Source organism: Oryx dammah, unplaced genomic scaffold, assembly GCF_014754425.2.
Source record: "Oryx dammah isolate SB20612 unplaced genomic scaffold, SCBI_Odam_1.1 HiC_scaffold_26, whole genome shotgun sequence".
Taxonomy (NCBI): domain Eukaryota; kingdom Metazoa; phylum Chordata; class Mammalia; order Artiodactyla; family Bovidae; genus Oryx; species Oryx dammah.
This window is the reverse complement of record NW_024070210.1, coordinates 48,633,920-48,661,440: the sequence shown is the minus strand read 5'-3', so window position 1 is coordinate 48,661,440 and position 27,521 is coordinate 48,633,920. Positions and strand designations below refer to the sequence as shown.

Here is a 27,521-nt window from a genome sequence, read left to right as displayed (position 1 = left end):
GTGATTAAAGCAAAACATTAATTTAATGAGAAGATAAATTGAAGATGCAAAGGAAAATCAAATGGAACTTCTATAGATGAATATAAAAAATGAGTATCTCTGCTTAGGTATAGGGGCATGCTAGACATTACAGGTAGCTCAGACAGTAAAGAATCTGCCTGCAATGCAAGAGACCTGGGTTCAATCCCTGGGTCAGGAAGATCCCCTGGAGTAGGAGATGGTAACCCACTCCACTATTCTCATCTGGAGAGTTCCATGGACAGATGAGCCTGGCAGGCTACAGTCCATGGTGTCACAAACAGTCAGACACAACTGAGCAACTAACACTAACAGACACTACAAAGAAAAAATCAGTAACCTACTGAAGATACAGCAATAGACTATCCAAATAAAGAACATAAGGAAAATAAGGCTAAAAGCAGCTCATCAGTAACATACATATCATTGATATTATTAATATGGAAATATCAAATAATTTAACAGAAGTATAATTATAGTCTCAAGTGGGGGAGCAAGGTAGGAATCCACAGATTCAAAAAGCTTAACAAGGGCTTCCCTGGTAGCTCAGTGGTTAAGAATACACCTGCCAATGCAGGAGACATGGGTTCAATCCCTGGTCCAGGAAGATCCCACATGCCAGAGGGCAGCTAAGCCCATGAGCCACCAACTACTGAGCCTGTGCTCTAGAGCCCAAAAGCCACAATTATTGAGCCCCAATGCCACAACTACTGAAGCCTGCATGCCTAGAGCCCGGTGCTCTGCAACAAGAAAAACCACTGCAATGAGAAGTCTATGCACTGCAACAAAAAGTAGCCTCCACTTCCTGCAACTAGAGAAGTGCCCACACAGCAATGAAGACCCAGCACAACCAAAAATAAATAAAACTTATTTAAAAACAAGTTAGGGGAAAAAAGCTCAACAAACTTCAGGCAGAATACAAACTCCATACTGAGAAAATTGAGAAAGCACATCATTATGACATGGCTGAAAACCACCAACAAAGAGAGTGTCTTAAAAACAGAGAAAAAAGATACACTGCCTACAAAAATAGAACAAAAAGAATTACTGTGGACTTTTAGTCAGAAACTATACAACATATAAATCAGAGTATATCTTTAAACAAAGAAAACAAAAAACAAAAGTCAATTGATAATTCTATACCTTGTGAAAAATACCCTTCAAAAATTAAAGCGCTTAAAACCACACAAGTGCCTACAAAAACTGATAAAATCTAAATAAGGTCTACGGATTGTACCAATGTCAGTTTCCTCATTTTAATGCTGTGCAATTATGTTAGGTATTAGCCTTGAGGGAAACTGAGTGAATGGCACACAGGACTTCTCTGTACTGTTTCTGCAACTTCATGTGAATCTATAATCACTTCAAAATAAAAAGGTTTTTTTTTTAGGTAAGGAAAAACAGTCTTTTACAGAGAAACAAAAAGAGGAGTAGTGACTAGTAAACTGGCACCACAAAAATTGAAAAGGTAGCTATTTCAAAACAAAGACAAAAGGTACTTATTTCAAGCAGAAGTAAGGAAAAACATCTAGAGTGAAGAATACAAGAAATGGCAAATATCTTCATCTCTTTAAAATACAAATGACTGTTAAAAGAGAAAATATTGTGATATATGACATTTAAAGATAAATGTATGACCACAAAAGCAGCAGATGGAGTATACTGTGAGAGTGTTACGTTTTATGTAAAATACTATGACATGATTTGAAGGTAGACTGTAATATGTTAAATATGTATATTGTAAACCTTAAATCTAAACCTAGCTATAGCTAATGTTGGAGAGAAATGGAATACTAAAAAATATTCAATTCAAAGGAGGAAAAAGTAACAAAGAACAGTTGGGAAAAATAGGAAACAAATAGGAAGATAGCAAATTTAAATCCAAACACCAAAAACTGTATCAATGTAAATGAACTGAACATTCCAATAAGAGGCAAAGGCTGTCAGAGTGGATAAAGAAGCAAAAGTCAATTATGTGGTTTCTGTAACAAACTCATTTTCAGTAGAGATAGATTAAAAGTAAGAAGATGACAAAAGACAGTCAAGATGGAGGAGTAGGAGAATGTGGAGTTTCTCTCTCTCCAAATGCATTAAGAATCATCTATAAATGGAACAATTCTCACAGAGCACTAGCTGAACACTAGCAGAGGACCTTGGACACCTAAAAGGACATGAAAGATCCCCACATAACCAGGTAGGACAAAAGAAAGACGGGAAAAGGAAGCGCAGAGGAAGAGGCACAGGACCAGTGCCTCTGGGTGGGGAGCTAAAGCAGAAGAGAGGTTCCTGCATCTGATGAAGCCCCCTTATTGTTGGGGAAATCAGATGGGAAAGAAGGGGAGCTTCGGGTGCTATTCAAAGGAAAGCAGAGCAACAGCCTGGGGCAGGCAGGACAGAGTGAGACCTACAGGGCAGACAGGGGTTTGGTGCTGGAACTCGGCATTTAGAGACGAAACCTGGGGAGAGGACTCTAGTTAGTTGCGGGGAGATGGTCTGAGGGGACAGGAGTGAGGAAATCCACAACCTGGAATGCTTGTGGAGGAAACACTGAAGAGAGGCGTCATTGTTGAGTGATGCGAGAGGGGTGGGGCCATTTGTAGCCTCTCCCCTGAGGCACCGGCCGCTCCTCCCAAGGCACGAGGAAGGGCTCTGGATGGGGCCAGCTCTCTCGTGCCAAGGTTGCCAGCTTCCCTCTGAGCCCCTTGTCCCCACTGGGGCTCCAGCAACTCCAGCTGCTGATGCCTCCACACCCCTTCCTCACCGAGGTGGATTCCTGTGTTCTGGGGCAGCCTCAGGAGCAGACTCCTGTGGGGGCCCACATGCAGAGGTGGGGCTCAAACTACAGCTGGGCCCCAGGAGCTGTGCAACTAAGGAACAAAAAGTGAAACCTCTCCTCCCAGCTGGGCAACCTAGAACTGACACCACCACAACAGCCTTTGTAAACTAAGTACCTACAGAACATCTGAATGGATAATGAGTACTCCTGCAGCCAAGACAGGTCTTACCTTTAGCAGCTTTACACTTTGTGAGCATATATACGTGGGGGCTGGGCCAGGCCAGAGGAGGAACTGCCCCCATTGTGCCTACAGTGGATCCATATCCATGATAACTGCATCCTGGGGCCTGACTTCAATGGATCTGTGCTGGTGGCCTGGTGAAAATAACATCTGACAGACACTAGGGCCAACTACCAGCATATCCACGCACGGTTAAGGTGGGGCCCAGAGCAGTGCCAACAGCAGTGTAATCTGAGAGCTCATACAACAGGAATGACATAACAGCCCACACCCACTGGTGAACAGCTCCAGAGGAGGAATACTCAGTGGCTTTCCTCCCAGTGGGAATGCTCCAATTCCAATTTCTCACATATGCAGATCAAAAACACACCTAAGAAACAGACCTGGGGGCCTCTAATCCAACAACTATGGAATAGAACCCACCTCTGACAGGGCAGCAACAACAGAGCACAAGGGAGGCCCTGCTCAACATCCAGTGCAGATGCTGGTTACCGCAACTTAAGTCACACCTCCTATAAGGGGGATAACTGCCAGCATACACAAAAGAAAGAAGTGGCAGACACCTATACTAAAAACAACACACGTACCAAAAAATATTAAACCTACAAAGGCTACACAGGAATGTTTCTACATAAAATAGCCCTCAAATACAAACTGAGGGTCTGGCACTGGGTGGAAGAACCCTTGGGGCATAGTCTTAAAGGCCAGCAGGACTTCAGGAGTGTAGGAGTTCCACAGGGCTGGGGAAAACAGATTCTACTCTGGAGGGTACACACAAGGTCTCACATGCACTAGGATCCTGCAAAGAGCAGTACCTCATCAGGATCCCAGGCTACACATACCAAGGGGTCTGAGGTCAACTATGACTCACCATGAAGGCAAAGACACTGGTGGTGGAAGTCCCAGGGAAACAGATCTGAATGAGCTCTCTTGGAGGTCCACATTTTGGCACCAAGATCTGGCTACACCCAACAACCTGCAGGCACGTGCTGAAAGCCTCAGGCCAAATAACAATCAAGATGCAACACAGCCCATTACAGAAAATAGGATGCCGAAAGTCATACTGAACTCACAGCCACCTAAAAACACACCCCATGACATGGCCTTGCTCATCAAAAGGGACAAGAGCCACCTCTACCAACCAGTGGGTAAGTACCAATCCCTCCCACCAAGAAATCTGCATAAGCCCCTAGACCAACGGCACCCACCAGGGAGCAGACACCAGAACAAGAGGAACTAAGATTCTACAGCCTCTGGAAAGAAGACCTCAAACACAGAAAGTTAGACAAAATGAGACAACAGAGTAATACACTAAAGAGGAAGGAACAAGCTAAAAATTCACAAGAACCACTAAATGAAGAGGAGACAGGAAATCTACCTGAAAAAGAATTCAGAGTAATGATAGTATCAATGATATCCACAATCTTAGGGAAAAAATGGAGGCAACCTGAATACAATACCAAAGATAGTCATCAAATCACAGGAGAACAAAAGAGGAAGGGAATAAAAAGATCTACAAAAACAAACCCAAAACAATTAAGAAAGTGGAAATAGGAACATACACATCCATAATTACTTTAAATGTAAATGGTTTAAATGTTCCAAACAAAAGAAACAGACTGGCTGAATGGATAAAAAACAAGACCTGTATATATGCTGTCTATGAAAGATCCACTTCAGACCTAGGGACACATATAGACTGAAAGTGATGTGATGGAAAAAGATATACCATGGAAATGAAAATCAAAAGAAGGCAGGAACAGCAATACTAATATAAGACAGGATAGACTTTAAAGACTATTACAAGACACAAGGAAGGACATTACATAATGTTTAAGAGATCAATCCAAGAAGATATAAAAATTGTATATATGCTTCCCTGGTGGCTCAGACGATAAAGAATCCACCTGCAATGCAGGAGACCCGAGTTCGATCCCTGGATTGGGAAGATCCCCTGGAGAAGGGAATTGCTACCTACTCCAGTATTCTTGCCTGGAGAATCCCATGGAGAGAGGAGCCTGGCAGGCTACAGTCCACGGGGTCGCAAAGAGTTGGACACGACTGAGTGACTAAGCACACCCAGGAGCACCTCGATATATAAGGCAAATGCTTACAGCCATAAAGGGGAAAATCAACAGTAACACATTAGTAGTGGGGAACTTGAACACCTCACTTACACCAATGGACATCATCCAAACAGAAAATTAATATGGAAACACAAGTCTTAAATGTCACATCACACCAGACAAAGTTAACTATTAACTATAGGACATTCTATCCGAAAGTAGCAGAATGCACTTTCTTCTCAACTGTACATGAACAATCTCCAGGATAGGTCACATCTTGGGCCACAAATCAAGCATCAGTAAAGTTAAGAAAAATGGAATCATATCAAGCATCTTTTCCAACCGCAACTCTGTAAGATTAGAAATCAACTACAGAAAAAAAATATATATATATAACACAAACACAAAGAGGCTAAACAACCAGTGGATCACTAAAGAAATCAAAGAGGAAATCAAAAAATGCCTAGAGACCAATGAGAACACATCAACCCAAAACCTATAGGAGGCAGCAAAAGCAGTTTTAAGAGGGACGTTTATAGCAATACAATCTTACCTCAAGAAACAAGACAAATCTCAAATAAACAACCTAAATTTAAAGCAACTACAGAAAGAACAACAAACAAAACCCAAAGTGAGTAGAAGGCTAGAAACCAGAAACATCATAGCAGAAATAAATGAAATAGAGATGAACAGAACAAAAACAAAGATCGATAAAACTAAAGGTTGGTTCTTTGAGAAGATGAACAAAATTGATAAAGCTTTAGCTACATTCATCAAGAAGTGAGACGACTCAATAAAACTAGAAATGAAAAAGAAGTTACAACAGACATTACAGAAATACAAACGATCATAAGAGATTATTACAAGCAACACAAATAAAATGGACAACCTAGAACAAATGGACAAATTCTTAGAAGGTTGCAATCTTCCAAAACTGTTCCAGGAAGAAATAAAAAATATGAACATATCAATTACAAGTACTGAAATTGAAACTCTGATTAAAACCTTCCAACAAACAAAAGTCCAGGACCAGATGGCTTCACAAGAGAATTATATGATGCATTTAAAGAAGAGTTAACATGTACTCTTCTGAAACTTTTCCCAAAAGTAGCAGATGAAGGAATACTCCCAAGCTCATTCTATGAGGCTATCATCATACTGATATCAAAACCAGACAAATATCACATATATATATATATATATATATATATATATAAGCCAACAACAAACAAAAAGATGCTCAAAGGTACTGATTATTGGAGAAGTGTAAATCAAAAATACAATGAGGTATCACTTCATACTAGTCTGAATGGCTACCATCAAAAAATCTACAAACAAATGTTGGAGAGGGTGTAGAGAAAAGGGAATGCTCTTGGACTGATGGGGGAAATGTTTATTGATACAACCACTATGGAGGTTCCATATAAAACTAAAACCATCATATGACCCAGCAATCCCACTACTGGGCATATACCATAAGAAAACCATAATATAAAAAGATGTTAATACATGTACCCCAATATTCACAGCAGCACCATTTATAGTAGCCAGGACATGGCTACTATAACAGCCTAAATGGCCTAAACCTAAACGGCCACTGAGAGATGAATGGATAAAGAAATGTGGTACATATATACAATGGAATATTACTCAGCCATAAAAAGGAGTGAATTGGATCATTTGTAGTGATGTGGTGAACCTAGAGACTGTCCTACAGAGTGAAGTCAGTCAGAAAGAGAGAAACAAATATTGTATATTGATGCATACATATGGAATCTAGAAAAATAGTACCGATGACCCTATTTGCAGAGCAGGAATAGAGATGCAGACTTAGGAGAACAGAATTGTGGACACAATGAGGGGAAGGAGAGGGTGATGAATTGGGAAAGTATCACTGACAAATACACACTATCATGTGTAAAACAGACAGCTAGTGGGAAGCTGCTGTATAGCACACGGGGCTCAGTCCATGCTTTTGGATGACCTAGAGGGTGGGATGGGAGGGGGAATTGGAGGGAGGCTCAAGAGGAAGGGGATATATGTATACACATAGCTGATTCACATCACTGCACAGTGGAAACGAACACAACATTGTAAAGCAATTACACTCCAATTAAAAAAAAAGAAAAAATAATTACACACTAATATCACTAAAGAGCACTAAAGAACTGAATTGAACAACACATTAAAAAGATCATTCACCATGGTCAAGTGGAATTTATCCTAGGGATGCAAGTATTCTTCAATGTAAGTATATCAATCAATGTGAAAAGCCACATTAAAAACTGAAGAATAAAAACCACATGATCATCTCAATAGATGCAGAAAAAGCTCTTGCAAAATTCAACACCCATTTATGATAAAAACTCTCCAGAAAGTGAAGGGTTTCCCAGGTGGTGCCTGTGGTAAAGATGCCCTGCTGCCCTGCCACCCTCTGCTAATGCAGGAAGACATAAGAGATGTGGGCTCAATCCGAGGGTGGGGAAGATCCCCTGGAGAAGGAAATGGCAACCCACTCCAGTATTCTTGCCTGGAGAATCCCATGGACAGAGGAGCCTGGTGGGCTACAATACATAGGGTCTGAAAGATTTCAGTTCAGTTCAGTTCAGTTGCTCAGTCATGTCCGACTCTTTGTGACTCCATGAATTGCAGCACGCCAGGCCTCCCTGTTCATCACCATCTCCCGGAGTTCACTCAGACTCACGTCCACCGAGTCAGTGATGCCATCCAGCCATCTCATCCTCTGTCGTCCCCTTCTCCTCCTGCCCCCAATCCCTCCCAGCATCAGAGTCTTTTCCAGTGAGTCAACTCTTTGCATGAGGTGGCCAAAGTATTGGAGTTTCAGTTTTAGCATCATTCCTTCCAAAGAAATCCCAGAGCTGATCTCCTTCAGAATGGACTGGTTGGATCTCCTTGCAGTCCAAGGGACTCTCAAGAGTCTTCTCCAACACCACAGTTCAAAAGCATCAATTCTTCAGCACTCAGCCTTCTTCACAGTCCAACTCTCACATCCATACATGACCACAGGAAAAACCATAGCCTTGACTAGACGGACCTTAGTTGGCAAAGTAATGTCTCTGCTTTTGAATATGCTATCTAGGTTGGTCATAACTTTTCTTCCAAGGAGTAAGCGTCTTTTAATTTCATGGCTGCAGTCACCATCTGCAGTGATTTTGGAGCCCCCCAAAATAAAGTCTGACACTGTTTCCACTGTTTCCCCATCTATTTCCCATGAAGTGATGGGACCGGATGCCATGATCTTCATTTTCTGAGGGTTGAGCTTTAAGCCAACTTTTTCGCTCTCCTCTTTCACTTTCATCAAGAGGCTTCTGAGTTCCTCTTCACTTTCTGCCATAAGGGTGGTGTCATCTGCATATCTGAGGTTATTGATATTTCTCCCGGCAATCTTGATTCCAGCTTGTGTTTCTTCCAGCCCAGCATTTCTCATGATGTACTCTGCATATAAGTTACACAAGCAGGGTGACATATACAGCCTTGACGTACTCCTTTTCCTGTTTGGAACCAGTCTGTTGTTCCATGTCCAGTTCTAACTGTTGCTTCCTGGCCTGCATACAGATTTCTCAAGAGGCAGGTTAGGTGGTCTGGTATTCCCATCTCTTTCAGAATTTTCCATAGTTTACATGACAAAAGCAACTAAGCATGCACTGTAGAAAGTGGGCACAGAGGGAATCTACCTAAACATAGTAACAGCAATATACAACGAACCTATACCAAAAATCATATTCAATGGTGAAAACCTGAAAGCATTTCCTCTAAGATCAAGAATAAGACAAGGATGTCTACTCTCACCACTATTATTCAACATATTTTTGGAAGTCCAACCACAGCAATCACAGAAGAAATAAAAGGAATCCAAATTGGAAAAGAAGAAAATGGAAAATCATTGTTTGAATATGACATGATATTGTACATAGAAATTCTTGAAGATGCTACCAGGAAACTACTAGAGCTCATCAATGAATTTGATAAAGTTGCAGGATACAAAATTAATACACAGAAATCTCTTGCATTCTTATACACTAACAACAAAAGGTCAGAAACCAAAATTAAGCAAATAATCCCATTTACTGTCACATCAAAAAGAATAAGATACCTAAGATTATATCCATGTAATGAGGCAAAATTTATACTCAAATAAGTATAAAATACTGATGCAAGAAATCAAAGATGACACACAAACAAATGTAGAGATGTACAATATTCTTGGATTGGAAGAATCAAAATTATCAAAATGAGTATATAACCCAAAGTAATCTACAGTTCAGTTCAGTTCAGTTCAGTCGCTCAGTTGTGTCCAACTCTCTGCAACCCCATGAATTGCAGCACACCAGGCCTCCCTGTTCATCACCATCTCCCGGAGTTCACTCAGACTCACGTCCATCGAGTCCCTGATGCCATCCAGCCATCTCATCCTCAGTCATCCCCTTCTCCTCCTGCCCCCAATCCCTCGCAGCATCGGAGTCTTTTCCAATGAGTCAACTCTTTACATGAGGTAGCCAAAGTACTGGAGTTTCAGTTTTAGCATCATTCCTTCCAAAGAAATCCCAGAGCTGATCTCCTTCAGAATGGACTGGTTGGATCTCCTTGCAGTCCAAGGGACTCTCAAGAGTCTTCTCCAACACCACAGTTCAAAAGCATCAATTCTTCAGCACTCAGCCTTCTTCACAGTCCAACTCTCACATCCATATATAACCACAGGAAAAACCATAGCCTTGACTAGATGGACCTTAGTTGGCAAAGTAATGTCTCTGCTTTTGAATATGCTATCTAGGTTGGTCATACTTTTCTTCCAAGGAGTAAGCATCTTTTAATTTCATGGCTGCAGTCACCATCTGCAGTGATTTTGGAGCCCCCCAAAATAAAGTCTGACACTGTTTCCACTGTTTGCCCATCTATTTCCCATGAAGTGATGGGACCAGATGCCATGATCTTCGTTTTCTGAATGTTGAGCTTTAAGCCAACTTTTTCACTCTCCTCTTTCACTTTCATCAAGAGGCTTTTGAGTCCTCTTCACTTTCTGCCATAAGGGTGGTGTCATCTGCATATCTGAGGTTACTGATATTTCTCCCGGCAATTTTGATTCCAGTTTGTGTTTCCTCCAGTCCAGTGTTTCTCATGATGTACTCTGCATATAAGTTAAATAAGCATGGTGACAATGTACAGCCTTGACACACTCCTTTTCCTATTTGGAACCAGTCTGTTGTTCCATGTCCAGTTCTACAGGTTCAATGTAATCCCTAATAAACTATTAATAGCATTTTTCACAGAATTAGAACAAAAAATATTTACAATTTGCAAACACAAAAGACTGTGAATAGTCAAAGAAATCTTAAGAAAAATGGAGTTGGAGGAATCAGGCTCCCTGACTTCAGGCTATACTACAAAACTACAGAAATCAAAACAGTATGATATGGGCACAAAAACAGAATATACATCAATGGAACAGGATAGAATGTCCAAAGATAAACCCACACACCTATAGTAACATAATCTATAGCAAAGGAAGCAAGAACAATGGAGAAAAGAGAGTCTCTTCAATTAAGTGGTGTAGGGAAAATGAACAGCTACATGTAAAAGGATGGAATTAGAACATTCTTTAAAACTATATGCAAAAGTAAACTCAAAATGGATTGTTGTTGTTGTTCAATCACTTAATCATGTCCAACTCTTGTGACCCTGTGGACTGCAGCATGCCAGGTTTCCCTATCCTTCACCATCTCCCAGAGCTTGCTCAAACTCCTGTCCATTGAGTTGGTGATGCCATCACCATTAAAGACCTAAATGTAAGCCCAGATACTATAAACTTCTTAGAGGAAAACACAGACAGAACATTCTCTAACATAAATTGCAGCAAGATCTTTTTTGATCCACCTCCTAAAGAAAATTAAAAACAAATAAATAAATGGGGTCTGATTAAACTTAAAAGCTTCTACACAGCAAAGGAAACCATAAAGAAAACAAAAAGACAACCCACAGAATGGGGACAATATCTGCAAATGAAGCAACTGACAAAGGATTAATCTCCAAAATATACCAACAGTTTATGCAGTTCAATATTAAAAATAAATAAATAAAGGGCAAAAGATTTAAATAGACATTTCTCCAAAGAAGACATATGGAAAGCCAAGAGGCACATGAAAATATGCTCTGCTGCTAAGTTGCTTCAGTTGTGTCCAACTCTGTGTGACCCCATAGACAGCAGCCCACCAGGCTCCTCCATCCCTGGGATTCTCCAGGCAAGAACACTGGAGTGGGTTGCCATTTCTCCAGTGCATGAAAGTGAAAAGCGAAAGTGAAGTCGCTCAGTTGTGTCCGACTGCTAGCCACCCCATGGACTGCAGCCTACCAGGCTCCTCTGTCCATGGATTTTCCAGGCAAGAGTACTGGAGTGGGTTGCCATTGCGTTCTCTGAAAATATGCTCAACATCACTAATTACTAGAGAAATGCAAATTAAACCTACAATGAGTATCACCTCACACCAATCAGAATGACCATCATCAAAAAACTCTACAAACAGTAAATGCTGGAGGGAATGTAAAGTCGGGTAGAGAAGAGTCAGGAGGTTCCTTAAAAAACTAAAAAAAGAACTATCATATGATCCAGCAATCCCATTTCTGGGCATATCTCTGGAGAAAACCATAACTCAAAAAGATAGCTGCACCCCAATGTTCACTGTAGCGCTGTTTACAATAGCAAGGCAAGCAACCTAAATGTCCATCAACAGAAGAATGGATAAAGAAGATGCGGTACATATATACAACGGAATATTACTCAGCCATCAAAAAGAATGAAAGAATGCCTTTTGCAAGGACATGGATGGACCTAGACAATGTCATACTGACTGAAGTAACTCGGCCAGAGAAAGACAAATGTCATACGATAGCTGTTATATCTGTAACCTTAAAAATGGTACAAATGAACCTACTTAAAATGTTTTGAAAATACAGCTGTAGAAAACAATATAGTTACCAAGGGGGCAATTTTAACAAAGAATTCAGCACAAGCACCCCTCTCTCAATAGGTGACAGAACAATAAAGACAGAACACCTGAATAATACTGTCAACAAATTTGACCTAACACATATTTATAGAAAACTACTCAGTAAAGAATAACACATACTGTTTTCAAGGGCACATTAAGTGTTTACCAAGAGAGGCCAAATGCTGGCCTATAAAACTATTTGGAACAAATATTCAAAGAACAAAATCATACACCACATAATTCAATCAGAAATCAGTTTACAAAAAGACAGGAAAAATACTCAATATTTAAAATTAAACCACACATACTTTTAATAATCCAATTGTCAAGAAATATCAGGAAGGAAATTAGAAAATATTGTGAACTTAATAAAAAGCATCAAAATTTGTGGGACGCAGATAAAGCAGCACTTAGAAGAAAATTTACAGCTTTAAATTCTTATGTGACAAAAGTAGAAAATCAATTACGTGAGCTTTTGCCTTAAGAATCCTGAAAAATAAGAACAAATTAAGCCCAAATAAGAATGAAGGAAATGGTAAAGTTTGTTGTTGTTTAGTTACTAAGTCGTGTCTGACTCTTTTGTGACTCCAGGCTCCTCTGTCCATGGGATTTCTCTGGCAAGAACACTGGAGTGGGTTGCCATTTCCTTCTCCAGGGGATCTTCCTGACCTAGGGACTGAACTCATGTCTCCTGCATTGGCAGACGGATTCTTCACCAGTGAGCCACCAGGGAAGCCAAAGGTAACGTTAGAAAGCAGCATAGTGGAAAACTGACGAACAGTAAAGAAAACTGAACAAAAGTCAAATACTAATTCACTGAAAAATTCAGTGAATTTGATAAGTATGTAGCTAGACTAATTAAGAATAAAACAGAGACAAATTATTAGTGTCGAGAATGAAATAGAAGTCATAATTACAGAGATTAAAAATATAAGTAAAAATATAATAAATGATTGGGCTTCCCAGGCGGCGCAGTGGTAAAGAATCTGACTGCCAATGCAGGAGACACAAGAGACACAGCTTCAATCCCTGGGTTGGAAAGATCCCGTAGAAGTGGGAACCTACTCCAGTATTAATGCCTGGAAAATTCCAAAGACAGAGGAGCCTGGTATGCTACAGTCCATGGGGCCGCAAAGAGTTGGACACAACTGAGTGACTGAGCTTGTACGTATGGACACATCTATACCAGTGGGTTTTACTACTCAGCACTGGAAAAATTTCTGAAAAACACAAATTACCAAAACTGATTCCAAAATAATGGAAAATTCAAATAGACTTTCATACAATAATTAAATTTGTGGGCAAAGATTTCTCAAATAGGATGAAAAAGAGCACAAAATATGTATTAGAATTCATCAAAGTTTTAAACTGCTACCTTCTGAAAGACACTGTTAAAAAATTTAAACGCCAACTCAAACTGAGAAAAACTATTCACAATACATTCTTTCTAGCAAAGAAATTATATAAGAAAACATTAAGAACTCTTAGTACAACCCAATGTTTCTAATTTTGGCAAAAAAATTGAACATATACATAAGAAGAGAAGATAATATGAACAGCTAATAAACCTATAAAAAGATACTCACGATCAAGTTATCAAGGAAATACAAATGAAACTACACTGAGATACTACTTCTGATCCTTTAGAGTGGTTAATACTAAAAAAGACTGATAATACCAAGTGTTAGTGAGAATACAGAATAACCAGAACTCTCATAGAATGCTACTTGGAATGAAAAATGGTATAATCACTTTAGAACACAGTTTGACAGTTTCTTAAAAAGTTAAACATGCACTTTCCATAAACTCAGTTCTACTCCTAGGCATTTCATCAACATCATGAATGATACTGAATATGTTTATACAAAAACATGTATCTACACAAAGCACTTGTACATGTAAATTCATAGTGGCTTTACTTCTCATAGCCCAAAGCTGGAAACAACTCAAATTCCCATCAACTGGTGAACAGATGAAATGTGGTAAATCCCTAAATGAATACCATTCAGCAATACATGAAAATGAACCATAAAGCAAGCAATAACACTGATGAATCTCAGCAACATTATGCTGAAGAAACCAGATGCAAAAAAGTACATACTTAGGTTTCCATCTATATGAAATTTTATAACAAGGAAAATGAACCTGCAGTAAAAGAATGCAAATCAGTGGCTGCTTGGGGTCATGATTAGAGAGACTGGGGATTTATGGGGAAGAGACAAAGGAAACTCGGGCGAGTAAGAGAAATTTTATCTTAATCATGGTGGTGGTTACAAGGATATATTAACTTGTCAAAACTCAGTGAATTGTACAATTAAGTCAAGTATATTGTGTTTAAGTTATTCCTCAATAGAGTTGGTTTGTAAACATATCGTTAATAAAAAAAAAAAAATCCAAAGATGGGGTAAAATGAGTTCTGATTTTATATTTTAAGAATGACTCCATCTGTTATAATCAACAGCTAAAATAAGTTAACTTGTATAACAATGTTTTAATAGTTGATTTTTCCAGGTTTATAGAAGCAGCTACTTAAGCTCTGTTTTGTATTTCTCTGAACTGTACACTGAGACTTATTTTGAGAGAGAGAAAAAATGAATAGAATTAACAAAGAAAGATTCAATCTTGAGTATCACATAACCCAGGAAAACTGTTTTGTCTGTCTGGGCAATAGGCAGATAGGCATTAAAGCTGGGAAGTTCGGAGTCAATGCCAGTTTTCATAAAATCTTCAGCTAGCCAATGTATCATAATGCCTTTATACATTCACCATGAAATAAAGTTTTCAAATACTTAACCCTAAACAATGAAATTTTAGAACAGCTAGGTGTTTAAGTCCATTTATTTGGGGGTTGGAGAAAGAGTCTACATGACTTGGAGAGTCAAATAAACACAGTTTGAATCCTGCTCTGCCATTCCTGTTTGACTGTAGGCAATTTGCCTGACCTCTCAGATTCAGTTTCCCAATGTGTTTTACCTGACAGCACTCCAAAAATATCAGTTCCTTTTCTGCCTACATAAAAGTAGAGTTATAATCAATGTGGTCCTTTGAGAATATTAATCTTTTGACAGAGTACAGGATACCATGGAAAAGAGAAAGGACATAAAATAACCAGTGAAGAGGATTCAGAAATAAGATATAATAGCTTGAACCAAGAAGTAGCAATGGGAAATGAAAACAAGAGATGAATGAAAAACATTTAGAAGCAAGAAAGCATAGGACTGGGTATGAGGGCCAAGAACAAGAAAAGAATCAAAGATTTAGGCAAGTTACATCCACTAGAGCAGTGACATGATCACAGCTTGGATGCCTGATGACAAATCGTAAACTGACAAACAGTTGTTTCCCAGATATAATAGTTTGTTCTTTCTTAGACCACTTGGCTTTATTTCTTAAAGCAACAGAAATATAGTACAAACTACATATGTAATTTTAGATTTTCTAATAGCCACTTTAAGAAGAAATAGGTTAAATTAATTTTATTATTATATTTCACTTATCCCAGTATACCCAAAATATTACCATTGCAATATGTAACCAATATTAAAATATTAATGAGATTTTGCATCTTTCTTTGTATTTCATCTTCAAAATTAGATGCTGATTTACACTCACAGCATGACACAATTTGGACTAGCCTCACATGAGTGGATATCATTTCCAAAAGCACAGGCTTAGACTATGAGATACTATAAGTAAATTTTTCTTCCCAGATGAATAGACAAACAAAATGAGGTATATTCATTCTATGTTACAATCAATAATAAAAAAGAACAGATTATAACACGGATGAATCAGAAATGCATTATGCTAAGTTAAATCAGACTCTAAGAGGTTACTATGTATTTCTATTTATATGACATTCTAGAAAAGGCCAAAATATAAGAATCAAAAACAGAAGAGTGGTTTCCTAAGGTTGGGAGTAGGGAGAGGACTAAATTCCAGAGAAATTTTTGTGGATGATGAAAGTGTTCTATAACTCAGTTGTAGCAATGGTTATGTGACAATGCCCTTGTCAAAACTCGTAGAATGGTATACAGTCATCCCTCAGTATTCACAAGGGATTGGTACCCTCAATCTAACATGTACTCATAGGATGTGGTAAAACTGGAACCCTTACACACTGCTGTTAGAAATGTAAAAATGGTATAGGTGATTTGGAAAACAATCTGAAGTTCCTCAAAAGGCTAAACATAAGGTTGGGACTTCCCTGGTGGTCCGGTGGTTGGAAATCCACCTGCCAATGCAGGGGACACAGGTTCAATCCCTGGTCCAAGAGAATCCCACATGCTGTGGAGCAGCTAGGCCTGTGAGCCACAACTACTGAGCCTGTTCTCTAGAGCCCAAAAGACTGTGTGCCACAACTACTGAAGCCCATGGGCTGAGGGCCTGTGTTCCGCCAACAAGAGAAACCACCTAAATGAGAAGTCTGCGCACCACAACAAAGAGTAGCCCCCGCTCGCTGCAACTGGAGAAAGCCTGCACACAGCAATGAAGATACAGCATACTCAAAGATAAATAAAATAAAAAACAAACATGAAACATAAATCCAGTAACTCCACTCCTAGGCATATGCCCAAGAAAAACAAAAACATATATCCACACAAAATCTTGTATATGCATGTTCATAGTACAGCATTATCCAAAACAGTTCCAAAACAGAAATAACCCAAATGTCCATCAACTGATAAACAAATAAAATGTATTATATTCATATACTCTATAACAAGGAATATTACTCTATAAAAAGCAATGGAGTCCTAACATATGCTACAATGTAGATGAAAAAAACATTAAGCAAAAAATGTTTGTTTTGAAGTATCACATACTGTATGAGTCTACCTGTCCAGAAATGTCCAGAACAGGCAAATCTATCAAGACAGAAAATAAGTGAGAAGTTGCCTAGAGCTTGAGGGGACGGGGTGAAGTATGTTGAGGTACTGTGGCTAAAGGGTACGGGGTGACTTTCCAGGTGATGAAAATGTTCCAAACTTGATGGTGGTGACAGCTGCACGACTCTGTGAATACTCTGAAAGCCACCAAATTGTATAAAGGGTAACACGTATTGTATGTGAATTATATTTCAGTAATGCCACCAAAAAATACTGTTCTAATAACGGGGGAAGAGGTTTTAGGAAACACTAACAAAATAACTGTACCATGAAAAGTGGTGTCTAAGCAGACATGTGACTTTTGTGTTTTTGTGCATCTTTGGCATTAGGTTAGGAAAAAATAGAAAAATTATTACCCTTTCTACTGAAGACAACTGTTGCTGTAATCCATCACATTTTTTGTTTGATTCTTCAAAAAGAGTTTTAAACTTTTCTGTTTGAGATTGTTGCAAATTAATTGTCCGCTGTTGTCTCACACAATCTTCTTCAAGATTTTTCAATTGAGATTTTAAACCCTGAATTTCATCCTCCTATACAGTTATGAAATTATAGAGCAAATGAAGAAACACACAAGATTTGGTATCAAAACATAAAGCAAAAATAAAAATCATAAAGCTGAAAACAGAAAGTAGCTTCATATCATCTTTTTATTTTAAAAAGTTATTTTATTTTAAAAGAAGTTATTTATTTTTAATTGGAGAAAAATTGCTTTACAATAATGTGTTAGTTTCTGCCATACATCAACATGAATCAGCCATTGGTTCCCTCTCTCTTAAAACTCTTTCCCATCTCCCATTCCATCCCAGACCTCTTGGTTGTCACAACAGAGCATCTGGGTTTGAGCTCCCTGCATCATACAACAAATTGGCCATCTATTTTACGTGTGGTAATGTATATGTTTCAATGTTACTCTTTCAATTCGTCCCCTCCTTCCCCTTCCCACACGGTGTCCACAAGTCTGTTCTCTATGGCTGCATCTTCATTGCTGCCCTGCAGACAGGTTCATCAATATTATCTTTCTAGTGCATTAATATATAATATTTTTCTCTTTCTGACTTCACTCTGTATAGTAAGCTCCAAGTTCATCCATTTCATTAGGACTGACTCAAATGTGTTCCTTTTTATGGCTGAGTGATATTCCAAAGATCATACTTTGATGAGATATTTATACTCATTTCATAAAGAAAAATAAATTTTCTGCCTCAAAAATGGAAGTCAGATATTTCATTTCTGTTTAATATTATTAGCTTACACATCTCAGTCTAATATAGAGCATTCTAATTGCTAACATAAAACTCTTCAGCTCTGGAAATTTAACATCTCAGAACAAAGTTGAGTATTTATACACAATTATTAAATGTAAAAGTTAACTGTGAATTATACCTCAGTGAAGCTATTTTTAAAATAAAATTGAAAACTGCTCCTAAAATGTCTTTGAATATAAGAGCATTTATTCTGAAAGGTTTTAAAAACTTACCATTTTTTTGTATTCACAGACAACATTATCCAATTCTTCTTGCACAACACGGAGTTTGGCCTTCAGAAATCTAATCTGTGCTTCTGCATCAATAATAATATATATTGTCTTTCATTGAATCTAAGATGCCATCAATTGTAAAACAGACTATTTTGTGAAGGAAAAAAGTGCTCAAGATGAAGAGTCTAATAGGAGATCCCTTTTAGGAAACACTGAAGAAAACATTAAAGACACAATCCCTAATGTGGAGGCAAATGAAAAATCTACCCAGGTATAAAAGGAACTGTGTATATCTCAATATAAAAAGAGTAAAGAAAGGGGGGAAAAATAAAAAATCTTTCCTGAGAATCGGAACTAAAAGCCAGTAGTTTACAGACTGAATTCATAATTACCCGGGTCATTCAAAACACCTCAAGCAGAATTTAAAGTGGTTTCAGGTCAATAATGTTCCCAAAGTGTTTGGCAGAAACAAACACAAATCCTCTCTAGCAAAACTCAACTTCAGTCCCAACTACTGCAATCATAAAATGCCATTGACTGCAACACACATCCCAATTTCACCTAAGTTAACATGTAGTGTATGTGTCTGAGAAGCAGAAAAATACACAAATACCTTACTGCTGAAGCTTTTTTCCCCACAAACCCCTAATTAAGATCTGCTTTTAGTATTTCATTGCTAGCAAAAGTTCTTTATTCAATAACGTCGGTAAACCTTTGCAGTTTTTAGGGGTATAAAAGTACATAAAGTGAAAACTGAACTTGGAACTCACTCATAATTCATCCAGTCATTAATTAAAAAGATATACATTAAGTCTCTACTATATTTCAGGCATAAAACGGATATTGTTAAGACAAGCTTTGCCTTCATGAAGCTTATCTTGAGTAAACACTCTTAATATTCAGTCTCTGAAAGATCATTAGGACAAACCCCACAGAGCACACACATCTCCACACATACTTCCTGCTTCAAAGCTCTTCTTATAAAGTGTCTCCAGCATTATATGGAACTGATGAACTATGATTGGCTCTAGCCACACCTAGATTTCTCCAGCCTCAACTCTCCTTCTAGCCTCCAGGTTAGCAGAGGACAGAAAGGAAATAATCCATCTCTTTCTTTCCCCAAATCTAACCCTCAGTAGTATCATCAAGGAGCTGAGTGCTCTGTCTCTGGAGGTACACAGCATTAACCTCCCCTCCCATCCCGCTCCAACTTTAGTGTACAAAGCACTTACTTACATTTTGTACACTTACACAACTTTAGACTTACAAAGTTTTGTGCTACTAAACCACTTTTTTATTGCTTCCTTCCGCACATAACCCAGCCATTCTAGGCAATCATGTGGAATAGGCAAGAACTCCCTTAAAGGGGAGACACCTTGGTCAAAGACTGTGAAAAGAGAAGGATGCAAAAGTAGCAGAGAGGTCATTAAACAATAAGAAACAAAGCACCAATTTAAGGTAGTCTGTGCCAGTTCTTATACCTGGGCGGAGGAACTCTCTAACAAGGCCATGAGTGACTATTAATTGAGGAACAGCCAATATCTGACCACTGAGTCCTTGAAGGCATCTTGAGGCATGAAGGTAATTTTTTCTTTCACTTGCCTTCATACTTAACGACTAGCCTCAGAAAGCTTGGATAGGTCAGTAAACGAAACAAATACATAAATGAAATTATTCCTCACTTATGACTGACTAGCAGCAACAGCATACTAATCATTATACATGTAAATCGATGAGATTTTCGCAGAATCAGAATATTAAGCATAAACTTCATGATCATCTAATATTAATACAAACTGCTAAATTTTCAAGTACAGTTCAACATTAACTATGTTCATATAAACTCAACTGTATTGTTTTTTACGTAAATAGAATAGGTGGCGCCTCATAAATTCAACAATTTTAGAGGTACTACCGGTAACTAACATAATCTTTTGATGACTTAGACTAAGTATTTTTCTAGTGGTATGCAGAGAATGAGTTTATAAGAAAGAAAATAATATTCATTAGAAAATTCATTATTTTACTTGATGCTAATCAATAATTCATTTATCCTTTAACACACATTGATTAAATACACAATAAGGAGAATTCAATAACATCAAATGAAAGGAATTAAAAGAAACATTTTTAAAAAATTATTTCAATGTTTTAATAATAAGCTATGGGGCATTTAACTTTAGTTGAAAATGGGTCAGTGAAACTAATCCTAGATAGTTCTTTTTAGTTTTACTTTTTATAATAGAAAATATCAAACATATATAAAAGTAGTGAGACTGGTTCAGTGAAACTCTGCTTACCATCATCCATTTTTAACAATTACTAACTAATAAGCAATTTTATTTCAACAAACAAATGCAAAACATCACAATACATTTTCTAAATACAAGAAAAATTGTTCTCAATGTTTTTTTAAGCAATTGTGATAGAAGAATAAAAATAAACAAAAAACCTACCTGTTCCAATGTCTTCACTAACACCAGAAAAAATATCATCATTCATACAATCAGGTAAGCCTTCTTCCTCTAGTTGCCCTTCAATCTTGCTAATCGTTTTTGCAAGAGAAAAGTCTGAGAAATCCTCTGGAATGGCAACATCACTGGCAGTCTGCACATGAGGGTATTTCAATTTGGCACTAAAAAAAAAATATATATATATATATATGTGTGTGTGTGTGTGTGTGTATATATAAAAAACATAAAAAGTAGATATGATTCCCAGATATGACCTTTATTCAAATTAAAAAGCAGATCAAGATTATTATTATAAATTTTAAGTTTATCATGATACCTACAATTGATACTTTCAAGGACTATACTACAAGAGATTTAGTAGACTTTTAATCTTTATGACAATCACAGAGTTGGAGAAGGCTTTATGATGCCAGTTACTCTAGACATTGACAATGTAAAAAAATAAACAGAAACCTCAATTAAACACTGTGGCAAAGCCAATACAATATTGTAAAGTAATTAGCCTCCAATTAAAATAAATTTATATCAAAAAAATAAATAAAGAGAAGACTAAAATCATAAAAAACACAAAAACACAAAAACACAGGAGACCAGGAGGGGGAACTCTCACACCATGCGACAACAGCAAAGCCCAGGAGTATTAAGAAAGACTCCTCTTCCTTCCCAGCTACAGCTCCGCTGATGAAAAGCCTTTGTTCCCTACAGCCCTCCCAGCTCCCTTTCTCCCCCTAAGAGTTACCCTTGCCTTGCTGTGCAGGGACTTGCATGTGGCTCACCATGGTGACAGATCCCAAAGTGCAATTCTCTCCTGATTCCAAACAAACCCATTTTTTGCTAAAGAATTGTTTGTTTTAGGTCAGCACTCTCAACTGAACACCAAAACTAAGAGTACTGAACTTGGCCTCCCAGGTCAAATACAGACTATGGCTTTTAATTTTACATGCTGCTAGAAAAGAACTGTACAATTTGATATCACTCTAGCCATAAGTCTGCAAACACTGAAGAACAATCCCTCTTGAGAAACAATTGCAGAGTAAAGAGTTCTTAGCTCAAACTCCACATATTTTTCCACCTAAAGAAACAGTATAAGCAGGATCAAAATCTACCAAAAAGTTGTGTTTTATTTTAATTTTAAGTAAGAGGAGAAATATGAAATAAAAGTCACTATCAAAGGCATTGAGGAATGGGCCAAGACTAATTCATTCAGTCTGTTTCTGAAAGCCTTACTTTTAACTTTAAAGCCTAACTCACTTTTAACACATAAGCAAAGGCTTTACAATTCTTTTGGGAAAAGAACCTTTTATTTAAAATGTAAACTTAAAGTCTGAAAATAAGATAACCCTTTCCAGTTATGTATGTATTTATGTAAGCAGCATATGTTCTCTTTTGAGATTTTTTTTCTTCCTTATCCTTTCACCCTGTGTTTCTGGTCTCTTGTATTCAAAAAACAAAAACTTTACTTGGCTTTTCTTGGTGATGGTGAAAGAGGAGAGTGAAAAAGCTGGCTTAAAACTCAACATTCAAAAAACTAAGATCATGGCATCGGTCCAATCACTTCATGGCATATAGATGATGAAAAAGTGGAAACAGTATCAGATTCCATTTTACTGGGCTCTAAAATCACTGCGGACAGTGATAGCAGCATGAAATGAAAAGATGCTTGCTCCTTGGAAGAAAAGCTATGACATACCTAGACAGCATATTAAAAAGCAGAGACATTAGTCAAAGCTGTTTTTTCTAGTAGTCATGTATGGATGTGAGAGTTGAACATAAAGAAGGCTGAGTGAGCACCAAAAAATTGATGCTTTCAAACTGTGGTGCTAGAGAAGACTCTTTAAGAGTCCCCTGGACAGCAAGGAGATCAAACTAGCCAATCCTAAATCAACCCTGAATATTCACTGGAATGACTGATGCTGAAGCGGAAACTCCAATACTTCGCCACCTGATGTAAAGAGTCAACTCATTAGAAAGGACCCTAATGCTAGGAAAGATTGAGGTCAAGAGAAGAAGGGGGCGACAGAGGATGAGATGGTTGGATGGCATCACTGACTCAATCAACATGAGTTTGAGCAGATTCTGGGAGACAGTGAATGACAGGGAAGCCAGGCAAGCTGCAGTTCATGGGGTCGCAGTCAGACACAACTTAGCAACTGAACAACGACAAAAAGACACAAGGATTAACAAAGATTTTTCCAGAATTATAATGCAATTATCAGTTTGAGTAAGCAACAGACATATAAATTTAATAATTTACTGTAAACTAGAACCTGGTTGGTACAATCCACTGCAGGTGTGAGACTCCTTTGCAAGAAGGTCTACTATTCTAAAGAATCTCTTGGGTCTCCTATTAGTGCTTAAAGTACTAAAAATAGTCTTGAAAATTTTTTTCACCCAAAACAGTAGAATGTAAATTATAACTATACTGTAGTTTTATTGAGAGCATGCCAAAATCATTCTATATCTCAAAATACACAATAATGCATGGTGTTCAAAAAGTATAAGACTATTCAGTCTATTTGAGAGAACTAGGCAGAAAAAGCATCTAGGTTCTAGTTTCTGATCTAAGAAAATAGCTAGCTAAAAATAACAGCTAAAAATTTTGAAACATGGCATTTTTGCTTATCTAATCAGATATTTCTGATTAGAAGATGCTTTAAATTACTAAACATGGAGAAAAATGTAGAGTGTAACTTTGCATCTTTTGGGATATAAAAAGATCCAGAGAAACAAAACTTACTAGTTAAGAACAGTGATACTGTAAATTATGAAACTAAAAAAAGGAAAGTAATATTAAAAAAAAACTATACTATACCTTGAATTTGATTTCCTTCCTTTATTTGCAGAGTGTAGTTTGTTTTGAACTTTGTTTATGGGATCAACATTTTTGGTCTTTGGCTAAAGGATAAGAATTTAAATGACTGATTAATTAATTACATTCTCATCAGTTGCCTAGGAAGGCAACTACATAATACACAGAATCACTAGTTTGCTACATAGAATTCCTATTTTCACAGAATTAATCAAACTGTATTTTAAGGAATCCAGAATTGTATAGCTAGAAAAGACCTAGTTATTACTAGCACCAAGAGATTTAAACATAAGAAAGTGAGTCCCAAAGATTTGAAGATATTCAGCTAGTTAGCAGAATGTTCAACTCGATGTTCTGATTTACAGAATTTAATTCTCATCAATTCTTGTTCAAACGTGTCTCCATGTATACTATTCCCTGGGTCAAAGATCACCATGGGTGGAATCTGTACATCCAGCACCTGGAATAGTGATCTCTACACACTGTAAATATTTAAACAAATGAATAAACCTCCCAAATTGCCTTCATTGTATATAAATTCTTTTCTTTTTCAGATCTTCCATCTAATAAATTTGGGCTTCAGAGAGAAAACTAAAAATTAATGTATCTTCAAACTGTTCAGTGAGACTATGAGATAAAAAAGGATTCAATTTATTTCATGAGCAATATTTCATAAAGGCATATCTTTTAAATAACAAGGCTAATATTCTATTTGTATAGAATCATACTGTTTTGTCTAAGAAAAATACTAAAAGCCAATCTAAATTCTACAGAATGTAATCACATTCACAAAAAGTTTAAATTCATACCTTAGTTTCTGAAAGTAGATAAACTGTCCCTTCAGATAATGGACGTCTACAGATAAAAAATAAACATCATATATTAATAGTAGATGGCACTAAACTGAGACATAATAAAATTCAACAGCAATTATATCTGAAAGGAAAATATATAAAACTATCAAGTAGACTTTGCTATAATTCTAATTATACACATGTTAATTTACTTTGAGTGAGTGTCACAAACAAGAAAAGTGCTTTGGTCAAATAATTCGTCTTTAAGAAGAAACACTAAAGTGCCAAATTTTTTGTAGGAAAATGTAGCACAAATTTTAATGAATTGAAATCACAATGAGTGATACTGGCTTCACACGGGAATCATCTATTTTACAAAATGATTCACCACAGGGCTTTATATTGTGAAGTCACTCAATGTTATTGTTTGTCTCACACATTTAAAAACATAAAAACTTGATCAGTGTGTTTTTCCACTATATTACGGACTCCACGAGGGTAGCAATCATACTTCTGCCCGAGTTCACTGGCATAGAGGACTAGACGTACTATGCCGTGGTCCTTGGCATAGTACCTGGCACATAAGTTCTTAAATTGGCACTAAATATTTGTTAAATGTATAAATATATCTAAAATACATTTTTATGCAGTTTTTGGAATACGTTTGTAGATTAAAACACATAATGTTTACGGGAGTCTGCAAACTATGGCCCACAGGTTTAATCACTCACATCCATTTACGTACACACTGTCCACAGCTGCTTTCACAGTACAATAGCCAATTTGTAGTTGTGACAAAGACTGTATAGCCCACAAACCTAAAAATATTTACTATCTGGCTCTTTACAGAAAAAATCTGCCTACCCATGACCAATTTTACAGATCATCCCCAACACATGTATTAATATTTCTAAAACCCAATCACTTCAGTATCTATCATTGCTATTTAAAAAAACCAAAAGCCCTCTGTATGTTCTGAGGACTCCTAACCAAAGTAGAGAACATACAAACAAAATTACTTTCTATAGGATGCCACCTACAGCCACCTAATAGCTATACTTTTTGTTCAATACTAAATACAAAGATATACTCAAGATAGATATTAAATACAGCCTCTTAAAGAACTAGAAACTGCTCTGGAAAGCAGGGGAAAAGGTATTTCAAAATATCTTAAAATTAGAGACCAAAGACTCATTCTCATATATGACATGAAAATGCTTCCAAACTTTATTTATTTGGCTGTGCCAGGTCTTAGGTGCGGCACACAAGGCATGAGGGATCTAATTCCTCCACCAGGGATTCAAACCTGATCCCCTGCATTGGGAGCATGGAGTCTTAGCCACTGGACCACCAGGGAAGTCTCTTTCCAAATTTTATACAAAATTAAGTGATCTCTTTAAATCATTCTTATTTTAAATCAGTATTTGCCATTTCCTTACATTTTTCTACATCTTCCATCTCCCCCTGCCCACCTACCATATACACATTCATAAGGACCAAGGACATTTAACAGTTATCTGTCTCCCTCAGGTTTAGCAAAGTGCTACTACTTTGTTAGTGTATTTATGAAAGAAAATTTCCACAGTATTCAGATTTTTTGGTAAACTTCTTGTAAGATTTGTATGTAACGTGATTAAAATAACTTGTGTGGTAAACCCTGCTTCCAGCAGACTGAGGGATAGGCATGCTATACTATCAGGAAACTGAGGTCTGGTTTACCTACCATATTCACACAGGGGAAGTAACCCTGGATGTTGAAGACCTATTACAATAAATAGTCTGACTACTATAATTTAATTCAATTATCACTGTTCCAAGCTGAAACAGATTGTCTCTTCACAGAATTACCTCCCATCTTTAGTAATTTCCAACCATCAAGTGCCATGTTTGACGTGGCAAAAGCCATCTGTTCAAACACTAGCATTAAAAAAAATGGCCACCTGATCTAGGTAAGCAGAGGTGTCATCACCACTTTGCACTTCAGGAAAATTTAGAGAAAGAAAAACAACAGATTTATTTTCATGCTTGTAAAATCAGTCTCTCACTTGTTTCAACAGAAACCAGGGATTAGCAGTTGTTAACATCATTTCAATCTTTTTTATTTACTGGATAAAAACTGTAATTAATCTTAATGGTAACTTAACGTTGGAATTTTGGTAACTATTAAACACTATTTCCATAAAATATCAGAAAGCATTATGTACAATATGGATATGTAGTTTCATGTTATATATTATATATATACACACAGAAATATATATATCAAATGATGATATAAAGATATTTTTATGGAAAAAAATTTTAATTTCAAAACATATTAAAAATGTTCTTTTAATACATGAGGCATTAACTCATTGGGAGCAGAACCTAGTCTGTTTACTCACCTCAAAATTTATTTTGACTTAATTTATTTTTGGCACTAATAGTGTTCATTTTTTTATTTTCAGGCTTACTGAAATAAAATTTACACATGGTAGAACATACCTTTTTAGGTGTACATTTCTATAAATTTTACAAAATTATATGTCATATAACCATCACCACAACCAAGATAAAGAATATTTCCATCATCCCAAAAAGTTCCCTTGTGCCCCGTTGTAGTTAATTCCTTTCCCAAGTCCCACACAATCACTAATTCAATTTCTGTCCCTATATTTTTACCTTTTTCAGAATGTCAAATAAATGAAATCATACAGTATATACATTTTTCAGTCTATCTTCTTTTACTCAGCATCCATGTTGTTGCTGTTATCAGCAGTTCATTGCCTTTACTTGCTACGAAAGACTCAGTTACACGGATATACCATAATGTGTTTATCCATTCACCACTTGATCGATGTTTGAGTTGTTCCCAGTTTGGGCAATTATGAATAAAGTGGCTGTAAATGTTTGCATGCAGGTTTTTTCTTGGACATATGTCTTCATTTTTCTTGGGTATATAGCTAGAGGGGAACTGCTGGACTGCATGCAATA

At 37.1% G+C, this 27,521-nt stretch overlaps 1 protein-coding gene across 4 annotated transcripts in view; it reads right to left on the bottom strand.

Moving 5' to 3' along the window:
* TEX9 (testis expressed 9) overlaps positions 1-27,521 on the bottom strand; it is a 91,088-nt gene that overhangs the window by 42,164 nt on the left and 21,403 nt on the right. For all 4 annotated transcript variants that reach the window (XM_040226590.1, XM_040226592.1, XM_040226593.1 and 1 more), the window contains 5 exons: positions 24,564-24,609; positions 23,758-23,840; positions 20,928-21,106; positions 18,472-18,554; positions 17,351-17,524 (listed from right to left, as the gene is read on the bottom strand). In XM_040226590.1, coding sequence (XP_040082524.1) covers positions 17,351-17,524; positions 18,472-18,554; positions 20,928-21,106; positions 23,758-23,840; positions 24,564-24,609 — 565 coding nt within the window. The remainder of the gene's footprint in view (positions 1-17,350; positions 17,525-18,471; positions 18,555-20,927; positions 21,107-23,757; positions 23,841-24,563; positions 24,610-27,521) is intronic.